The 22711-nt window shown below is 43.9% G+C and overlaps 1 protein-coding gene across 7 annotated transcripts in view; it reads right to left on the reverse strand.

Annotated features, from left to right (window-relative positions):
- celf2 (cugbp, Elav-like family member 2) overlaps positions 1 to 22711 on the reverse strand; it is a 229123-nt gene that overhangs the window by 120287 nt on the left and 86125 nt on the right. Inside the window, exon 1 of one of the 7 annotated variants that reach the window (XM_028570255.1) lies at positions 11552 to 11620. The exons of the other annotated variants lie outside the window; for them this stretch is intronic. Coding sequence (XP_028426056.1) covers positions 11552 to 11610 — 59 coding nt within the window. The 5' untranslated portion in view covers positions 11611 to 11620. Of the gene's footprint in view, positions 1 to 11551; positions 11621 to 22711 lie in introns of those variants that run through there. 7 annotated transcript variants of the gene reach the window in all.

Consider the following 22711-nt stretch of genomic DNA (forward strand, 5'->3'; position numbering starts at 1 on the left):
GATACCTCGTAATAAAGCCCTAAAGGAAATCTACGTTAAAGTAGTTTATGTATGTTCTTTTTCCGTTATAAGTGACATAAGTGATAACATGTACCATATGTCTGTTTTCTTAGTTTTTTTTGCAGCTGAGTGCAAAGTCCTGATAATCAACCAACATGACTACATCAAAGTTGTAACAACATTTAGGATTTATGACGTGTGCGTTGGGCTTCACCAACAAAACTCCCTGCGAATTAGCCGGACATCAAACAACATTTAAGTCCAATATGCCTTTCATTCCCACAAAATAGTGTATACTTCTATCTGAATGAAAGCCACAGGATGCCCCTCCATAATGGTAAAATCTGCATTCTATTATATCTTGTTTGTTCGTTGATGTCATCTTAGATTTATTTTTGCCATGGTGCGTTGCGATTGGCTTTTGGTCAGCCAGTCGCTGTGAAGTTCTTTTGTGGGCTTGTTTCTTCGTCAAGCTGTGCAAACAGGGCCGTTCAGTTGTTGCATTCATCTGCGGATCATACTTCACCATGATTGAAAACACTAATCTGGAAAGTATGAATCACTGACTTAAGCAACGAGTCCCTGTCATGACAGTTTCGGCGCAGTTACACAAACAAATTATTGCTCGGAGTCCAAATAAGATATATCTTGTGGTTGCAATGGGTCATGGTCTTTTGAGGCTGAATGACGGAGGACAAATTGGAATGTTTAGGATTTCTCCCTTTGGGATTACTGAGAGTTGGAAAACCCATTGAAACCATCCGTAGTATGTTTAAACAAAAGCTGTCTTTCTACTCCTTTCAACTGATATCCTGATATAGTTCAACTGACATAGTTGGATCTAGCAGTTTCTGGAGAACTGTCTACTTTACAGTTTGATACCATTTGTTGCAGTGCCTCCGGGTCTCCATTGGTATCCAGCGAAGCTGCTGTGAATCCAATCCGACTACAGCTGCCTTCTGTCACGAAGGAACAAGCGACAAACGTTTTAGAGCTACACGAGGGGAGTATTTGAAAGACAAATTGTGATGTAAAATGTTTACGATGCCTTTTCACCTGGCCTTTAAAGCCACATCGTGTCTTAATACCAAGTTACTTCGTCTTCTTAAGGTCTTTAGGTTGAAGGCGATAGACAAACCAAAGGGCGGAGGGGAAGATATACTGCAATACAGGATTACCGTGTATCCACATTTTGCACTTCCTGCAAGAGTGTTAGAATTTCAGCATTGACGCGTGTACAGCCTACTCCCTTTTTAGTGTGTGTGTTTGTGTGTGTGTGTGTGTGTATATGTGTGTGTGTGAAAGAAGAGAGCATTCTCCAACAGATCAATACGCCGGATCCATTCTAGTTTGTTAAGAGTAATAGGCATGGATCTGAAGAGAGGGGAGGGAGGCTAACGCGCGCTGATTTAGCCAGGCTGCACCGGACCCATTTACTTCTCTGCTACAGCTAACAGGGTTTCTCTAGCCTCAAAAACACTTTGTACTGCCATCGCAGCGCGTGTATACGGCAGAAGAAAAATTACCCCCATTATGTAATCTCTATAATGATTCCTATTGACAAAGCAGAGGCTACAACGGCGGTACTGTAAATTACTCTAAACACCATTACTCTTGACAGCTCCTTTTGAGTGTGTGTGCATGCCTGTGTTTGTTTGAGAGTTGACGTGTGTGTGTGTGTGTGTGTGTGTGTGTGTGTGTGTGTGTGTGTGTGTGTGTGTGTGTGTGTGTGTGTCAGTGAGTGAATGATTGAGTGTGCGTGCACGAGTGCGGGAGCGCCGCTCTCACAGTGAAATTGAACTGGGGCTCAGGTGAGAAACAGAGCAATGCTTCAGCACAGAGAGGGAGGAAGAATAAGAAGAAGAAGAAGAAGAAGAAGAAGAGAGGAGGACATGGCGTCAAACACCCCGAGGACTTTGCAGACGACGTAGAACAAGCCTGTCTGGGTTAAAGAGTGGAATGGGGGAGGGGAGGGAAGAAGAAGAACAAGGGGAGATGGGAAAAGAGAAGGGGAACAAAGGGGGGCTGACAGGGAGATTGAGAGATGGGGAGATTGATGGCATGTAATGATGAAACGGATGGAGGATGAGACAAGAGAGACATGCACGTCAGAAGCCATTACTCATCTGTAGCACGCACGCACACACATGCACGCACACGCACGCGCACACATACACATACACACCCCACAAACGCCACCCAAGGGTGCCAAGGGAACTGTCTACCACCCACCTTTCTCTATTTCTCTCACCTTTTTTCTCTCTCTCTCTCTCTCTCTCCCTCTGTCGCCCTGTTCTTCCCACCCTCCATCTGTGCCTCTATCTTTTCCTTTCCTCCTCCTTACACTTCAGTCTCTTTCTCTCAGGAGATTCATATCGTCCATATCAAACCACATTTGTCAAGAAACTGTTGAAAACCAGTTTGTAGCGTTTGCATTTCAAGTGGCGCAGCAATGGACGAGACACACCGCGGGTTGGTAAACGATCAGATGAATGATCGGATGAAACGTTCCTGAATGCGTCACTTCCTGACAAAAAGCAGGGCAACTACGGGCACACAACTGCATAAAACGGAATTCATCTTGGAAAAATGCTGATCGGGTGCCTAAAATGTGTTTCGCAACTTTGGTCGATCTAAGCTCCCCATTACGATGATTGCAAGGACTCAAGCTTGGACTCCATATGCTGCAGCAAAAGATGAATAAAGTCCAACTTGACCCGTTGACTCACCACTGTTGTGAATTACGTAATTGAACCATGTGAGATAGGGAAAATCCCCCGTCTCCATCTGGGTTGTATGCATGTGTTTTAGAGTTTTGGCCTGTTTCATAGAGGAAAAAAAAAACAGTTTTTTCCATAATGAGCACCCGGGGGACTTGTTGCAGTGCACTCTCTCTACTCAAAAAAGGTCTGCGCAGACTTCTGGGATACCTCAGATGCTCCCCAGAGGCCTGAGACACGCTAAACTTTCTATTTCCATAACAGCATACGCACAACGAGCAACATCAGTTCTGTTCCAAGGGCTTTTCATTCACAGTGAAGGGCTCAAACCGAGCCCAGGAAACTAAAGACTAGCGCAAGAGGTGTGGAAATATTTTCATGTCAAGGACCTCCAATTAGAAAAACACTTTGGGGATGAACTGGAATGCCTTATTGCCCGATGCAAGTCTCTGCAGCCTGGTTCCAAAAAAATCGTGTGGAAAACCTTTGCAAAAGAGTGGAGGCTGTTATAGCAGCAGATTCATGGTTAATAGTTAAGGAGTAGCATGTCCAAAAATTACACGTGGGTGTTAAGTTCCCACTTTTGTCCATATATTAAAGCAAAAGAGCCAAATATCCACCAGTGACAGGACGTGAAATTGTTCTTATCACTGCGCGCGGCTCTCCTACAAAACAACTTGTATTCATTTGAAGACGACTGAACCGGTGCAACATAATTCAGGTAAGTCTCTGTGAGTTAGGTTCGACTGGTATTCAATAACACAAAACCAAAAGTGGACACTGTGGTGCTGTTTAAATGCTTCCTTTCTGCTGCTGTGGATTGTGCAGGGTGTTAAAAATAAAAAAAACGAGCCCGCTCTCCACTAAGCTGCATTCACTAAACATCTGCTTAACATCCGGCACACACACCGCTTAATACAATGAGCCGATATGCCGAGCGGCGGAGTGTGTGCGCCGTCCTTTCCCCGTGGAGGCTTCAAATGCATCACGGCTAATCAGAGGAGGGAGGCTCAGCTCGTAGCGCCGGCTAGTACTGCATGCTAATCCTCTGCAGATGAAGACGCTGAGCTAAGCGCAGGCTGACAGCCATGCGGTGGGAATGGCAAAAGGAGGCTAATGCTAACTGCAGTGTCACTGCTCCTTCCTGACTTCTTTTCACACACACACACACACACACACACACACACACACACTCCTCAAAGCTCTGTGCATTTGCTGTAAAAGAGTATTTCATGACTTAAGTGTGTGTGTGTGTGTGTGTGTGTGTGTGTGTATGTGTGTAAAGACATAGCCAAGGACAGCTGCATTTAAAAGCCTTCAATGTCAGTCGGGCCAGTTGAGATTTGACATGGCTGTGTGTATCTGTGTGTGTGTGTTTGTGTGTGTGTGTGTGTGTGTGTGTGTGTGTGTGTGTGTGTGTGTGTGTGTGTGTGTGTGTGTGTGTGTGTGTGCACCTGCGGGTGTGTGCGTGCGTGTTCATGAAAGAATTTTGACAATAATACTAACAAGCGCACCGAGCCAGGCAAATGTGGGATGCAAGACAACCTCTCAGCATAAAGTTAACTTAAGACACACAGACACACACACACACACACACACACACACACGCACGCACACACAGTTCAGTGGGTTGTGATTGTTGTTGTTTACCATGCAGCGGAGGTGAAACAGAGCCGTGGCCCTCTCATTAAAGCGAAAACCTCTGTAACGTTTCTCATTAGTGTGTGTCTGGGTGTGTCTCTCTCGTTGGTTTGTTTGCGCGCCTCACATGGAGAAATGACTTGCGAGTGCTTTTAGCCCGGATTCAGTTTTAAACACGCTTTTGAGTAGGTAAACACAACCATCCATCCATCGATCCATCAATCCATCCATCCATAAGTGTCAGAACATCGGCTGAAGGTTTTAAGAGGAAAGCACACCGCCTCACAGGGATCATAGCGGCGACACACACACACACACTAACTGGCTGTAGTCGTGTGAAAGCACCCCAGAGAACCACAAAAGGCTGTAGTGTCTGCCAGTCAGAAAAGCACTTACAGAGAGCCGCCTGCCAATCTCGGCCGACCACAGCCGCCATAATGCCCACCGCTGTGCCCACTCACCGTCAATCACATTTCACTGCCGCACCCGCTGCCTGACAACCTGCAAAAAAACGTCTTACAGGACCAAAGCCAGCGCTCTTAATTGCAAGCGCCCGCTGCCAAATGCACAACACTGACCCTCCAGCGTGCGGTACCACAACTCGACATATTGTAAAAGGCCGCCGCCAGGGCTTTGCATCCAAAAGGAAATTATAGCCGTGCCCGGGACAAAAACCCCTTCCTCGCCTCGCGTTGGCCTACCGCCTCGCGCCTCCCCTCTGACACGTTACATCCCATTAACAAGGTGTCACCGCTAATATTTAGGACGTTAATTTGTGCCGCTCCTGAAGCTGCTTTGATCCAAACGGAGTGTGACAACTTTAATGACTAAACAAAACAGAGGACAAACAAACCTAAAGACCTGCTGCTAAATCATGGCAGGGTGGTGGTCTGCGGGGGAGACAGCTTTTTGAAGGGAAGGAAAAACAACCAAAGGAAGCGTTTTATGTGGCTGCGCCATCATTACGCCAGGTGAGGTTGAGGCAAAGGCCTAATTAGGGTCGGGATGGATTTTAACGTTGTGTTCCTCTAACTTCAGATATGCACCCACAAAAAAAAAAAAAAAGAGAGAAAAATAAGGAAAATGCTAGTGAGAATGGTCCTCAAAAAGGGGGCAGGATTTGAGTTTTGGGTTGAGACGTTTTCAAACTGAACTTACTCTGGCTGTTGGTAACCTCCGTGGCAGGTAAACTCGACCAGAGGAATGCGATGAATCAAAATTTAAGAGCACAATCCAAACTGTTCACTTAAAAGTCCTATGGCATGTTGCTTTTTGGATGCTTTTATGTAGGCCTTAGTGGTCCCCTAATACTGTATCTGAAGTATCTTTTATATAGACCTTTGTGGTCCCCTAATACTGTATCTGAAGTCTCTTTTATATAGACCTTAGTGGTCCCCTAATACTGTATTTGAAGTCTCTTTTATATAGACCTTAGTGGTCCCCTAATACTGTATCTGAAGTCTCTTTTATATAGACCTTAGTGGTCCCCTAATACTGTATCTGAAGTCTCTTTTATATAGACCTTAGTGGTCCCCTAATACTGTATCTGAAGTCTCTTTTATATAGACCTTAGTGGTCCCCTAATACTGTATCTGAAGTCTCTTTTATATAGACCTTAGTGGTCCCCTAATACTGTATCTGAAGTCTCTTTTATATAGACCTTAGTGGTCCCCTAATACTGTATCTGAAGTCTCTTTTATATAGACCTTAGTGGTCCTCTAATACTGTATCTGAAGTCTCTTTTATATAGACCTTAGTGGTCCCCTAATACTGTATCTGTATACCCTAGCTTGGAGTATTCACAGAAAGTCTGGTGTTCATGGATACACAACCCTTTAGAAGAAGAGATAGTCATGTGGCATATCCCCGCCTCTTTTAGGGAGAAAAAAGCATCGCCTCATCCTCTCTTCCTCGCTCCCACCATCTCTCTCTCTCTCTCTCTCTCATCTTCTAAACCAGGTTATTCTTGAGAACCGGGGCTCCTGTCAGCTCCCACCAGCACTTGCCTCTAAATGACAGAGGTAACCCTCTTATATGAGCAGCCACTGCTAAAAGCATGTCATTTTCTCCTGCTAATGTCAAGTGGGAACAGATCAGAACAGGCAGGGGGAGTTAATAACGCCGCGTTCTCTCCTCGCTCCCGCTCACTTGAACTTAAACTTCTGCCGTGACCTTCGCCGCTGTGAATTGCGAGTAATCACCTGGGGTGACCTGTTCCCCCAGCTTCATTTGAATCTCGCAATCTCCTTAAAAGCCCCGACTCATGATAAGGAGGTGTGGGGGCGGGGGGGGGACATCTTTCCTTTTTGCAACGCTTCCTATAACCGTACTCTTAAATTATCTTGTCTTTCATGGTGCCTTTGTCTTTGTTATTTCCACATTTCATCCATGGCCGTTACATACGCTCCTTACATAAGCCCACGGCTCAGTGTAATTATCCTGTAGATGTACGAGCCATAAGCAGCTACTTATTCCACAAAGCACGCATTGAGTGACTTTCCCCATTGATCCATGCATTAGCAGGTTGTTGAACAACATGGGAAGAAATAGTGGCAGTTTGATTGGCCTATTCAGAAAGGTTTCAGCGCAATCACAAGTCATTTCCAAGCGTGCTGACTCCATGGGCTCATTAGAGAGAAGGTGAAGCGAATACGTTGGTTGACGAAAGGGAAACATTTTTTTTAAATTACACTTTTTCAAGGCTGATGTAGGTGTCCGTGGTAGGCTAAGCTGTTAGAATTCAGTGCTACAAACAATATGAAGGTCCCATATTCTCTCTTTTAGCTCGAGGTCGTTGAAGTAGTTTTATGCTACAACACAGCTTAAGGCATTTTGATGACTGTCACTTACCTGTAGCAACAGAGTAACAAAGAAATCAATATTTTGCATCAGCAAAAGTGTTGACAGAGTCTTACCTATTTTTTTTTAAAAAGAAAGTCTCCTACAGTTTATAAAGTAATATTTTTTTTGCAATTCATGCATCTGTGTTTCACTGTCTGCTTCAATTGTTAGTTTGTATATTTGTCTATTTTATAGCGTTTTACCATGTGTCATTTCTAAAAGCCTAACCAGGGACTACAAATTAGCCTACAGCTAGAAGTCCCATTGCATAGGTTGCATTTTAGATGTCACAATGCAAATATATGTATTGTCCCTGACAAATAAGCTGATAAAATAAAAAATGTATTTAACAACATTCAGTTTATCTATCCATTCTCATGTCATTTCAAAGCTCTATTTCAAGGGCTAACGTGTTGTTTCTTCAAAGCAGCATTTCCTTGAATATATGAAAATATGTGTTGCATTTTTGTCATGCACCCATATTGTTATATGCGCGGATATGCTAAGATGCTAAGCTACAGCCACTGTCAGAATTAATGACTGATCCTAACAAACCAAAGGGAAAGAGTAGGAACTCTGATCTGTGTATGAGCAGTGATTGACTTTAAGGGTTTTGACACTTTTAATGTATTTATACAGAATCTTAACCTGCTTTATAATAAATAACAAAAAGAAGTAGTTTAACGTCAAATTGCCCTTCCACCTTTTAAGGGTAAAGGAACATAATGTAATTTGTGATGAGACACATCCAATCGAGGACATACATACAGTCCGTCCTTCATAGTAATTAGAGAATATAAACCCAGCTTTCCACAGTGCATTGCTGGGCTGCCTCTAAAAGAGACTGGGGCTGTTTCATCCATAACCAACAGAGCCATCAGGGGGAGAAACAGTGGCTCTCTGCATTCCAGTCATGCCCCCCCTGCTCTCCACTGCAGAGGCTAGAGGTCCACACACACTGTGGCTCCACTCATTACCTTGCCGCTTGGATGCCAGACCCCTATTCACCCCGCTCGCACACACAGATACACCTGCGCGCGCACACACACACGCGCGCGCGCTGACACCAACACAATGCAAGCCCATCATCTCTTTTAAACCCTTTACGTCGCCGCGGAACGTCACACACCTTGCTCTTTCACAAGATGCAACATGCTGGGTGAATAATACGGGACTCTGATTTTGATCGGCGCCTTTCGGACGAGATATTGTAGCAGGGAAGCTCGCATTATTAAACCTTACCTCGCCGGTTCGCAATAGAGTTGGACAGATGTGGCCTTTGCAGGGCTTTATTACTAACATTTATTGGAGGATGTGTGATCAAAATGAGAGTAGAGTCAACTTAGTCTTGCGTTGCCAGACCTTCCCTCCACAGCGCTGCGGAATTATGATCTGGCTAGTCCACACAGCACTCCGGGATGGGAGAAAAATGTGCTCTGGTTAAGTGGCATTTCTTTGAACCAATCACAATCGTCTTGGGCGGAGCTAAGCGCCGGCCGCTGCAAAATAGCCTCGGGAAGGAACTTGTTTTGGCGGAACGTTCAAAAGTAGTTTTAGTCGTTCAACAGAAAACTCAGATTGGACAGATAGTCTAGCTAGCTGTCTGGATTTACCCTGCAGAGATCTGAGGAGCAGTTAACCATAGTCCTCACAAATCCACCGAAGGTTAGAACGCCAACACAAAGAAAGAGGAAGGTGACCGACATCCGGCTGAAAATGAGGGACATCCGGCGGATTTTCTGGCGGCACCGGACCGATCCCCTAAATGGATCGTCGTCGATACAAACTAGAGTCAGATAACAGTTACATTGTGCGGTATTCCTCAGTGAGGAGACAGCGAATAAGTCGTCAATTTAACTCATGGCAGAGGTGGACAATAATAATAATAATAAAAAAAGGCCATGAATATCAATTATTTCTATGATTTGAGCGACTCAAAAAGAAAAGACCCCCCCCCCCCCCTGCTCCCGAACACAGCAGCAGAATAGAGCGCTTGCGTGTACGGCTAACTGTGATTTACATTTCCTCGTTTTCTCGCTACTTCATCCTATTTGAGGAAGGCTGGAGGTTGCAGACATTCATTATTTCACAAAACACAACTAACATTTGTCACCGGCGGGGGGAGGGAAAAAAAAAAAAAAAAAACACACGCTATGTTGCCGATCTACATTTCTGCATTTCATTTTTTTCTTGAAAGCTGCTAGATGATTGCGGTTACCCGTCACAGCCGGCATGTAAACGTGGTCAGAGGTCAAGTAAAGCAATATTCACTCAGTAGCACAGGACCCGAATGCACAATGTCTGTAACACAATCCCAGTGATCACCCCAGAGTCATTTCCGGACGGTAAATTCAATATCTACAATCACAGACAACTCCCTCCCTAAGCCGCAAAATCCGAGCGTCGAGATTGGAATTAATGTGATTTGTGATGTGACACTTTTTTTTTTTTTTTTTTTTTTTTTGGAGGCCAATACCACTGATATTAAATTAGTGGCTGAATAACTGAGCTCAAGAATTCGGTGCTTCAGGTATCCCACCCAAATGAATTTTATTTGAATGTATGACTTCCAGCTGTGAATGAGAAAATGTGCTCATATCCCGGTGAAATTCCCCCCTCCCCCCCACCCCCACCTGTTGTCACAGTTTCCGGGGAGCTGTTCCATTATTCACTGTCTACAGAGCAGCTCCAGGATTTACCTCGAGATACAAAAAAAAAAAAAGAAATCATCTCTACACTCCGTCTCTCTCTCTGGTGGTTTGTTTATGGAGAAACTTGTTCAAACACAGATATAGACTCTGTATCAGAGTGGTATAACACGCATTCTGTACATTCTCTAAGGTGGTTTTTTCCTTTTGACTTAGTGCTGACACAATGAGCGTATTGGCTGAAGATAAATCAACAATTTTGATAATTAATGAACCCTTTAAAAGTCATTTAAAAAGTAAAAATGCTGCCAATGGTTACAGCTGCTTCAATTCAATGATGTGTTGCTAGTCTCTGTTTTACAGGATGTCCATGTAAATTGGAACGTGGGTACGTTCAAAAGTTGTTTTAGTCCATAAGCGTGGAAAAGCCCGTTTTGTAAACGGCATGTATAGGGCATATTCATTTTCATTAGCCATGTAAACAGCTAAAGAGATATGTTGTCTTTTTCAAGACAAGAGCAAAAAGAGCTAAATTGTATGCATGTCAACGTAGTGCACATCGTTTATAGATATCTGACCACACCCATCAGTTTGACTAGAAGTGAAACAGACTATCAACTGGAGAGGGCACTAAAATAATGCAATTTCTTGAAGAAGTGATGTGTTACATCTTTGTTATCCTACACATTAAATGATCCAAGTCAGTTCCGCACCGTGATGTTTATGGATTTTAAATTGAAAGAAAAAAACGGGGCACTGGTATTAGATTAGGTACTTGGAAATACTGTAGGTTTAGGTGTCGGAATCCGTGTCTGGATAGAAAAAAAAAGTGGGATCTCAAAATCGCAATTTCAGAGGCTAAAAAAACGTGGTCAGGCTAGAAAGGAAGAAATGAAAAGCAGAGTAACTAAGCTCAGGTGAGTTTACTTGACACTGAGTCTGTCTCCTTTGACCGTCTGGACTCCACATCCCTCCGTTTGCATCCGCTCATCCCTGTCTTCACTCTTTAGTCTCAAGCCCTCTCCTGTTTCACAGTGCTCTCCATCTTACCGAGACCATTAAGCTTAGCGGGGCCAGCTAGCCCGGGTTAAATACACATAACCTCACGCTGCTCCGACAGGGGGAAAGAATCATCCCAGAAATGCTAACAAACACACACACACCCACACACACACACAGAGGTCCTTTCTGCCGCTTTAAGAGCACTGATTGCTGTAATAGCCCTGTAGAGGAGAGGTGGAAAAAAGACAACGAGAGAGAAAACGAAAGGATTGAGAGGAGAAAGAGTTGATGGATGGGTCTGCTTTCCAGGTCACTTAGGGGCCTCCTCCCTCCATGTCAGACTCTCTCCCCAGGGTCACTATTACTGGGCACACACACACACACACACACACACACACACCAGCGTATCGCCGAGTGCAAGAACAGAGGCAGGCTGCACCACAATGGGCAACATCGATTTTACAATATAAACTAATGAAGCAGGCCAAACTCAATACTCGCACCAACATGTACATAGTGGAAACACACACACACACACACACACACACACACACACACACACACACACACACACACACACACACACACACACACACACACACACACACACACCTTGTAAACACATACCAACACTGTCCCTTTGTTCCTTTTCAATTCACATACTGTAATTGCTGATGTGAAGATAAGTGTGTACATTACCCGAAACACAAACCAATTAGACTTGCGTTGCAGCTATTCTCCGGCTCGCAAACAAACATGGCTGCGCACACCACCGTGCCAAAAAGACATACACGACTTCCAGGCCCTCGTCTGAGAGAGAGAGAGCGTGTGTGTTCCCTTGAGGCGGTGTCTCTCCTCTCTCGTCCTCCTCTCTCTCTATTTCCTTGGTGACAGCTGTCATCCTGTCAGGCCTATGGCAGCCCATTCTGCTCGCTGACACGCACACACACACACACACCCTTAAATTTAACAGCCCCTGCAGATCCAGCTCTGTGTCTCCCCACTAGTAAGCTCAACCAGTCCATCACTGCAAACACCCAAAAGGCTGATCTCAACTCTGAGGGCTAACTAGCAAAGGTTACTCTTCTGTTGCTTCCCTAAAGAAACACAAACAAGGAGCAAAAATGACATTTTGTGAATTTCAATTGTTCACTGTCACACACACAGTCAGACAAACAAAAAATCTATAACTTCATAATAAAAAAAATCAAACAAATAAATAATTTCATCTGTGTGTGCATAACAGGGATAGATCCGTGGCATGATTAGCTTAGCTTAGCACAAAGACTGGAAGCAGTGGGAAACTGCTAGCCTAGCTCCATTAAAGTCTTCTTCCAACAATTCCAAAGCTAGATAACAGGATTGTGTCTCCTCCCTGCTGGGTCATCACCGTCTTGAGTTTCAGTAGAGAGTTTTACTGTCGCTTACAAGCCCTTCGTGCTGCAAAGAGACCAGGAAAAAATCTTACGTAGACGTCGTTACTTTTCTTAGCTATCTTCGGCGGAGACATGAATATTGCTTATTGGCATCTTCAATCCAAAATTATCTGTGTTGGCCTTTAACAGCACATATTGGTGCAATCCTAGTCTGTAATTCTACACCGGGCCGACACAAAATCTGCTGCTGGGACACATTCCAGTCACGTACAGTACACATCTACTGCAGCATGCCAAACACATCACTCTGACCACCGTCAGTACACTGACCCAGTGCTGTGTTACTGACTTTAAAATCAGACAGATTTTTTTTACCGTTTTAGATCCGAATCACCGCGCTGAATCTGGCCAGCAAAGCATCTTTTTATTTTTTTAGTTTACAACCCTTAAGGGACCTTTAGTATGTAGTTCTGTCAATAAAACAACTGATTCATTGATTGATAGAGTCGACGGACAGGCAAACAAAATATCATCAATCAAAAATGCCAAACATTTGCTGGTTGGTTATGAACTATGCAATTTGTTTTAGCTTGTCTCTGTCATGTACGATTGTAATTTGAATACTTTTGGGTTCGAGACGAAAATACTCATTCATTTCAGCCCTACTAGTATAACTTATTTTACTGTTCAGTCCACCCACTAATAATCTGTAATAGATCTCAAACAAACGGCATTTTTCAAATGAGCAGACTTTAGATGTAAGCTTAGTCATTGCATATTTGCATATTATCCAACCTACCCCTTCAGCAGCTCTCTTTCCTGTACTTTCCTGAGAATCTTTACACATAAGGTACAGCATATGATTTTAAAAAGAAAGGCACATACATAATACACAAACACAAACGGCCATATAAGCAAACACACACGCAAACACACACACACACAGCCAGAGACTGTTTGGCAAATGGCACCCAGTCGGAAAATGTAATTGCTTGAACTTTAGAGAAGCGACTGCAGCTTCTGAAATACCCGAAGGAGCCATCAGACCAGTGTTTTACAGTGCACACACACACACACACACACACACACACACAAACCCCCTGTCAGCAAGTGCAGTACTTTAAGTAGTAATAACTGCTGTAGCTGTTAGGGTGAAGAAAGAGTGGAAGGAGGGGAGGGAAAGAGGAGAGAGCCTGGAGAGGAAATGAATGCAGGAGGAAAGAGGAAGAACAAGCAGCGCTTTAATCTCTATCAGTCTGAATTTTAGTCTTCCAGAGCTGGGCAGCACAGCTTTAAGAAAATGGATTGCGAACGTTGATGATTCTACAGTTAATGGGAATACTTCACTTTTGAGCATCATATTATCACTCCCCGCTGGGCACCAATTTCACACTTTGAGTTCAGTTTAAACGTTTTGAGGAACTCTACACAGCTAAGGTCGTGGAGGAGCTCTCTCAAATCTGAGAAATTACCCCCTGATGATGTCATAATGATGTCATCAGGGTTACCTTGGCCTGGGCTGGTAGAGCTAAAGATTTTGATGGGAAAGCTAGCGCTGCAGTGGTGTGGAGTTTGTAACCTGGCATGGAGGGTCGAAAAAAAAATGCTATTGCATTATGGGAAATGTAGGATCCATACTGGGGATTGAAAGTTAGGATATCTAGGCCTCTGCTCCATCAATGTTGACCTCTTTAATTTTTTTATTGTCTTTTGTGAGTAACACAACTGTAGTACAATGCAGAATCCCTGGAGTACCCCTTTAATCCAGACCAGGGATGGGGTCATTTATTAAGGGTTGAGGCTGATGCTTTTCGATTGAAGGCAATACTGTTACTGTAACTACTGGATGTTTCCAAACAATTGTTGCCCTGCTAACCAACTAAATTGGCCGCAAATGTGTCTTGCTAGCTCCTCTGAAGCTCCACTGAAAGTAGCATTATTAGCGATGTATTTGCAAAGCAATGATTGTTTTGAGCATACCCAACATATGACTCAACAACAGCGAGGCAGATTGTGCTGCAAGCGGTTTGAGATGTTTCTGTGTAGGTTCTGATACATTTTGCCATGACTCTGGGTCATCATTTAAAATTCATTGCAACTGCTGTGAATCCAAGCTGTCTACACCTGCCGTCCTCCGGCTACAATTGTTCAGATCCCTGCAGGCAGCGCGCATTTAATATGAGTTTTCCTTTAAATGTTGCTTCACAGGCAATTTTACATGCTGAATACATCCGTGACATATTGTTTCGGCAATGATTATCATTACAAACTTTGATTATTATCAGATTCAATCCAAAAGGATCATCATCATCATCAGCATTATTAACTGACCGTATCACACATCTGGATTAAACACAAACTAATCTGGAAATCCCGTCAGAACATGCAGCAAACACACCCTCCCGGACCCATTAATCCTTCGCCTACTCCGCTGGTGTTTTGAGCAACACGCGACTGCACTGCCTAAACCTTGGGGATACTATTGTGTTTCTATGCTTGTAAGTGTTTAAGTGCGAGCATCTGTGTGTATGTGTGCATTTGTGTGTAAGCCTCGGGCTGTCCCCTCAGCACTGCGTCTGTATCGACCTGCAGTGGAAAACAGGCCTGTACTTGGCCATGTAGGCCACGGAGTCGATAGGGACATCAGAACGAGGGCAGCCGTCCAAAACGGCATCACAATGTGCCCAGAGGACGGACGCGCGCATACACACACACACACACACACGCACACACACACACACACACACACACAGTATATATACAAAGACTTGGCCATTTTTCAAAAAGCCTTGGATTTATGGTTTATAATTCCCCCAGATGGTGATTCATGTGTGTAATCTGTCTGTAATGGTTACTTTACTTGATCAACTCTTTGGACTGTGTTTGGTCTGTTGCATTTACAGACACTGCCATCATTGGATCATTATAATTTCTAAATAAATTGCACATGTAATTGTGTGGAATTACATCGTAGAAGGGTGAGACATTCCACTATAAATAAATGAACAACCGGGAAGTGATTTCACAAAATGTTTGAGGCTGAAAACTGCACACTCAGATCATAAAAAAATTAACATGATCAAATATCCTTTATCATCACTAACATGAATAACATGTTGCCAATAAAAATCAAGGCTTGATTACCAACAAACTGGATATCAGAATACCAAGAACTCCGAGGGCCCCAGAAGCTCCGGGCTACTGTTGGTTCAATGGTTTTGCTAATTTGACAGAAAATGTGTGTTTGGAATATGCATCAGTACAACACAACGGTATCATATTTTGATAGCCAGCCCTAGTCGCAACACTGTTAGTCTCGCTTTGCCAGACCCATCTCCAAAGCGCGCTGGAGGAGGGTCTAGTTACTCCACACAGCATTCGGGGATGGGAGGAGAACCTTTATTGGCATTTCTTTAAACCAATCACAATCGTCTTGGGGCCCATGCAGGAGCTCATTTTTGACCCAGGGCCCCCCAGCAAACTGAAGATAACCTGCGGTTACTAGCTTGAATATCTGTGTGTGTCCTACATTCTTCTTGCAGATTCCTGCACGTCCTGCTCCACGGTACAAGTTTTTAAAAAGCTCCTTATTTTTCAAGAGAAGGGGCGTTCTAGGTTTGTGTTATTATTTCATTAATTCTATGATTCACTGTGGTGTCTGGGATAAATCGCGAAAAAAGCTTTGCAACAGGCGCCTGATCAAACATAGACCCCACAGTAATGAACGCACATTTTCATTTCATTTCAAGAGCAACTTTTGGAAACGCTAGTAAAAACACTGAGGGTTTCCACTTACCTACTTACAGCATGAGACAAAAATATTAACATATCATATTTAACATAAAATATGAAGACAGTCAATATATTTGAGTGGAGCACTGCAGTGTTAAGGTTAGGTGTTTTACAATCGACTTCCTTTCTAATAGATCCATATGAGAGAGTTGTTCCACTTTGAATAAAAGATTTAAGAAGCTGAATATGTGTGCTCCTCAAATTACCAGGACTAATAAGTGTAAACGATGGGAAATGATCAAAATATTTGGCAAAGTACCTATCATTATCACCGCCGCTGGGTCTGCTGTTTTAGTGGAAGCGTTTATGCAGAGGCTTAACGTGACAGCCGGTTCAGGCGTTTTCAGCCTGGGTGGCCCAGAGTGGAACCGAACCCCTCCACCTTGGTAACGTTTAGCCTCTTGCTCAATCACTCAGCTACAGGACCACAGTGTTGCTGCCTCCCTATCAGCAATTCCACTGAGAGATTACTCCGTCAAACTGCAGCAATAATATGTGAAAACAAAAATGATGTCCCTGGGTTAAGTTGAAAAATAGGTTCGGCGCTCTTATCAGGCAGCAGCTTTGATAACTTCGAGCAAGTCGCTGGATAAGTTGGGTTTAAATCATCGTGCTTGGCGGAGAGAAAACAAAATAAGACTTTTGTTTCAAAATGAGATATGAGATTTTTTGTTGTTGTTGTTGCAGTGGTCGGATGAAAACTGTACCTCCAAAGCACACCTTCGAAATGTCAAGAGACAAATAAAACTGTGCTGCTTATAGCTCGTAATAATGACTTTATTCAGGACACAATGGAAGGGTCATAGCCCATAGTAGTAGCCTGGTTGAACCCAGACCCTTCTCAGTTGTAACTGAGAGTGGGTCTGGGCAAGCTTCATTCACAGCCCATTTCCAAAGGGGCGTCACCAACAGACGAATTGGATAGTCCTTCAACCAATCAGACCGATGATCAGGGCGACGTAGCAGCGACAGCAGCATCGACGGGTCGCTGCGCTTCGGTGGCCGTCGTGCTGAACGTAAACAAAAAGCTGCTCGCCGTCGCTGCGCTATCGTCATCATGTAAAGCCCGCCTCAACGGTTGTGATTGGTGCCTCGATTTGAAAAATTGGAAATGGGCTCAAATGGGCTCTTGGCCAGACTGACTTGCAGAGCAAATCTCAAATTTGCCGGAAGTTCGTCAGGGTTTTCCCAGGCTACCACAGTAGATATCCATGTAGATTGTATTCCCTCCTATATGGATTTTTAAGGGTCCCTTATATTCACAAAACCTTCTAAACAATGATTTTAATAAACTTGACCTAAAATATTTGAGACCAGGTTAATTTTGGAACTACCTTTTTCAGCCAAATGCCATTTTTTTCTTCTTCTCACAATCATCTATATTTGATCAACTAAATAAAACATTTGAAGTGGCGATGCTTCATAGCCTCGCTGCTTTGGCACTTGGGCTGAACTAAACAAGCTGAGGTGCTAATTCATGCATCACTGGGTGACATCTTAGTGCTGCCCTACCTTTGAACTACACATCAGATGACTGTTTTCAATTATACAAATTAGGCTGACCTGAGGAAGGGGGGGGCTTTGATCACACACACATCCAAACATGCAGGGAGATCACATGAGCTAAGCATCCTGAGTGGGAAATGGTCCGGGACATTGTAAAATAGATCTGTGCTGAGGGAAATGAGCCAAACAGTCGAGATTGCCACTCTGCTCCTTTAAGGTTCTTCCCCCGCTTGTGTTAATGCCTTTCCAGTGGTGCCTTCAGTTTTTCCCCCTCTGCCAAAGCCATCAAACCCGTTTGATCTGCGGCAGCTTGGAGGAATGAAGCCACGTTAGCCCCAGCATCCTCCTCCCTCCCTCCTTCACTTTCTGCACGGGTTAAGAGGCTATTCTCCACTCCCCAGCCCCCTGGCGAGTTATTAGAGAGTACAGCGAGGCACTGTTTGGCGTACATGCATGCACCGATGAGCAGCTACGCTCACAGGCCTCCTCAGTGCACACGTCCATGCACACACATGCATTACAACATCTATCTGAGTGAAGCCAAAGCCCTTAAAATGCACCAGATGCTGGTGTTTCGTCCACAGAAAAGGCTTCACCCTTTTTTTCTTCACGCCCGCTTTTTTTTCATCCTCTTGTTCTCTCTCGCCGCTGAAAAGGCTAAGGCCAATAGGAATCAATGGCTCAAATGACACCTCATGTTTCGGCTTCTCGGTATGGCAAATTACAGTGCCCTCGCCTAAACGGCAGTGTTTGAAGGAGGAGAATCACTCTGCTTTCCCACTTCTTTGAAAAAGGACTTTAGGGTAGACTGAGAAGTGGACGATGGCGATGCGACGCAACGCTCCGACCTCTGTCAAACGCTGCATTGTGCAAAACAGCTGATACGGCGACCTATGCCGATTCGCCAGGGGTACTGAAGTGCACAGACACACACTGAGCCTGGACACTCACACACATACACACACACACACACACACAATACAGCTGAAACCATTCACCGAGAGAAATCACAAATTGCTGAACTCAACCCTACAGCGCAGTTTAGCCATGCTAGTTCTGAATACACAAAAGTAAAACCAGAACAGGTAAATTAAAAGGAGACAGTATTGCTTTCTGCATGCACTACTGATCAATTATGGCTGCCCGTTTACTCAAACCTTCATCTAAACATGGGAAATGCTCTGCAATTGCCCTGAGGTGAATACAAGGGAGGAAAGCGGCTAATATATATACAGTATATATAATAAAAAACACTTTTTTTAAATGCTCTTTGTTCCCCACACTCCCATACAATCCCCCCCAGGGCAGCAGCATGGTCTGATTACATACAGTACACACACACACACACACACACACACACACACACACACACACACACACACACACACACACACACACTTTACTTTAACACTCACCCCCCACTACCACCTGTTCATACACTAGGCACTGGGGTAAATGCATTTGTCCATACTGTGTAATACAGACTCAGCATCTCACATACCAGTGAACATGCAAGGCATGCAGGCCCCTAAAGTGGCTTCTACCACAGTTGAAGGGAGGCTTATATCAGCCCACCAATAACTAGCTAACAGAGGCATTTTTAAAGAAATCACAAATTGGCAGAGTGCTGTGGTGGTTTCTATCCTGTACACAGGTTCAAAACCTCCTTTGACAAAATTCTTGCATGGACATAAATATTTTTTGTATTCAAGTTTAAAGTTACATTAACAACAGGAACTGAAGTAACCAGTGGCTGCTGTTACTCCAGAGAATATTAGTGGCATGAAACAGCTGGGTTTTGGTATAGAGGTGCCTACTATTGTATTCATTCCTTCATAATCCTTCACTGTGTTCCTCTGCCCTCTCCGGTTGAACGTTTCAAATCTGTTGAACATGCCCTACAGTGATGTCATGATGTATCGACACACCCTGGAGTACACTTCTGCAGCAAAGTGAGAAAGTTAACCAACAGAGGTCAGCAAAAACAAGGTTTTCAGTGGCTGCTAAGTTGCTCATTAAGGCCAGAAAAGTGTCGGACATCAACCTCCTAGTGGTAGTGTCAAAAAAAGACGACAACCACAACACCAACCCCGCAAACTCCCAACCTATCACCTGCAGGGCTCTGCACAATCTTAAAAAAAGAGTATTATAGAAAAAAAATGTTGCCATGAAATTGGCCAATTTGAAAGATATTGAATATCAGCACAAAAATATCAGCAGTCAGCAGGTTCAATCTAAAACACTTCGCATCAGTTTTTGCCTTTAAAAGTCCATTGAACCCTATGGCAGCAGAAGGTAAATGGGCAGGGGGGGGAAGGAGATGAGGCCAATTGGATTTCAGCAGGATGCAGGAGAGGGAGCACGGACTAAAGGATGGGAGGAATTCTGCGGTATAAAGGGGAGGATAAATTAAAAAGTGGAAATGTGGGCTGAATGGATGGATATGATGAAGGGCAGATAGATGACGGTTTAAATGGATGATTGGTGGCATGGGCACTAAGAGCGTGTGTGTGTGTGTGTGTGTGTGTGTGTGTGTGTGTGTGTGTGTGTGTGTGTGTGTGTGTGCTCTCCAGAGGTGCAGATTAGATCACTGTTATGACTGCACAAGCCCTCAGGACACAGCAGATAAACATCAACAGATAACCTACACATTTATTCCCACCTCTGCACCATCCTCACTTCCTGCCTCCATTTCCTCCCTGTCTGCTCTCCTCTGAGACACACTTCCTCTACTTCCATGCATTCACCGCAACCAACTCTTCCTTGTTTGGTTTTTTTTTCTACTCCATCCTTGCTTTTCATGCCCTCTCTAACTACATCTAAGAGTCCCGGGGCGGTGCACTAGATCACGCTTCTCAATAAACCCGTCAAGCTCTCCTCTGCACCCCCCCACCCCATCTCCCCTTAGTTTTCCAGAACACAATAACAGCACCTCTGAACGCCTATCCCGACAATACTCCCATCGATCACTTTGCTATCTGGAACACACACATCTATCACTACTGGGGATTTTACCGCAGGCTTGGACACCCCACTGAAGGCCCTACTGCTCTGCTCTATACAGCTTTGCAAATATTTTCAGGTTGCGGACACTACATCGACAAACAGTACGCCCCAGTGATTCCAATGGGACAGTGTTTGGCCCAGGAAATATCATGAGGGGAGCATATTTGTTGTCCTTGATTTAGCTCAATGTCTTCACCTGTACATGAGGACATAATCCCGTAGAGGCAAAGCTATTAGAGCAATATATAATAGAGGAAGAAACAGAGCTTTTCTTACATGATAGAAGGTATTAACAGTCTATAGCAGCCTCAGCAGTTCAGTCCATTCTAACACTTCAGTATTCATCGATTTGAGTTTTCCCAACAGCGGCCCACGTCTGAAAGACCTAGTTGCCAGACTTGTGATGAATGACTTGCAAGTATTGGTGCATGGTTTAGACAGGTTTGGACAGACATTATGAGCCAAAAACTGGCCCGAAGCTGGGCAGAGTGCTGCTATCGGAAGGCTGATTCTTAAACCACATTGGACCAATTCCATGCCTACAAAACATATCCAAATCTGGAAGCCATATATGGGCCGGCTCATATTTGGTCCTGCATGCCAGAACACAACCGAGGGCGCCGACACTTGGACGGAATCGGTCCGGCTTGGCTAGGTACCTAAGTTGTACATAATGCCCAATGTTTCTAGGCTAGATGCTAACACGATGCTTGCTATACAGCATGGAGCAAAAGCACACCTGTAACATTGTCCAAAGATGGAAGCCTTAACTTCAATTAGAAAGCTGCAGATGATGATGATCAAAATGCGAGTCCACACTAAGACCAAGAAAGTGGATCACATCAGTCCAATTCTGAGGTCTTTAACACTGGCTTCCTGTCTCTCTAAAAATTGATTTCAGAATACTACTGTTGGTTTTAAAAGATCTGAATTTCTGATCGTCTGCTACATCATGAACCACCCAGACCTCTCAGGGTGTCAGGGACAGGTCTGCTTTATGTCCGCAGAGTCAGAACTAAACACGGAGAAGCAGCGTTTTATACGCACCACATATCTGGAACAAACTCCCAGAAAACTGCAGGTCCACTGCAACTCTCAGTTCTTTTAAATCAAGGCTGAAGACTTTTCTGTGTGTTGCTGCCTTTTATTAAATCAAGCAATTGTTTATTTCTTACACTGCACTGTAACTTGTATTCTTGTATTTATGTCTTGTTCTATTTATAACTTGTTTTCATTTTTTAATTCTCTTTAATTAACGTTTTTACTTGCTTTTAATTGCTCTTCATGGTTTTATGTAAAGCACTTTAAATTGCATTGTCGCTGAAATGTTCTCTGTGAAAAAAAGTTGCCTTGCCTTCCATCTTAACAAGATTTATTTTCTGCAGTGTAAGAAAATCAAAAATTTAGAATATTTCAGGCGAGCAACCACAAATTCATCTTGTCATGTACATTTATATCTATCTTCTACATAAAATGTACAGACTTTGGCTGAATATCATTTAAGATTACACAATTCACTTCACAATTGATGATGAGTTCAAATGACTTACTACCTACGTTAGCGTGCGACACAAGAGCTCCCGGAGATATATGATTTTGGTGTCTATGTTGATTTGACCAAAGTGCTACTCTCCCTGTCTTTTTGCTTTAAAACTCCTGGGATCTGTTTGGTGAGGAGAGAGAAAAAGCAAAATGCCTGTAACAGAGAGATTGTGCGGAGTTCGGACTCCACGGGGTAGAAAGAGGTAGGTCAGGCAGAGAAGAGCAGCAGCTCACTGACATCCTGTTTGTGCCCCCCCCCCACACTCACACACACTTTGCATTACAATTCATTCTCTGTTCAAGTCAAGGTTAGACCTGACAGCTCTGCAGCTGTGTATGGATATGTGTGTGTATGTGTGCTCACGTGTATGTTTTGCATCGCCCATATAAAACAGATGGGAATGAAGAGAGTCAGACTGAGAAGAAGAGTCCAGACAGAGAGATTTATGGGTAGGGAGTACAATCTGTGCTCTGCCAATGAGGCTGGGTGGCACCCTAAGGTTTGGGTGGAAGACTCAGATTAATCCCCCCCATGCATGGCTGGAGGTTTGATTCCTAGTAAGACTCCATTATAGGGTCAGGCCACAAGGTTTTTTCGAGGCTAATGCATTTTTTATTTATTTTTTAACATCTCTTA

The sequence above is a fragment of the Perca flavescens genome, chromosome 23 (assembly GCF_004354835.1).
Source record: "Perca flavescens isolate YP-PL-M2 chromosome 23, PFLA_1.0, whole genome shotgun sequence".
In the NCBI taxonomy this organism is placed as follows: Eukaryota; Metazoa; Chordata; class Actinopteri; order Perciformes; family Percidae; genus Perca; species Perca flavescens.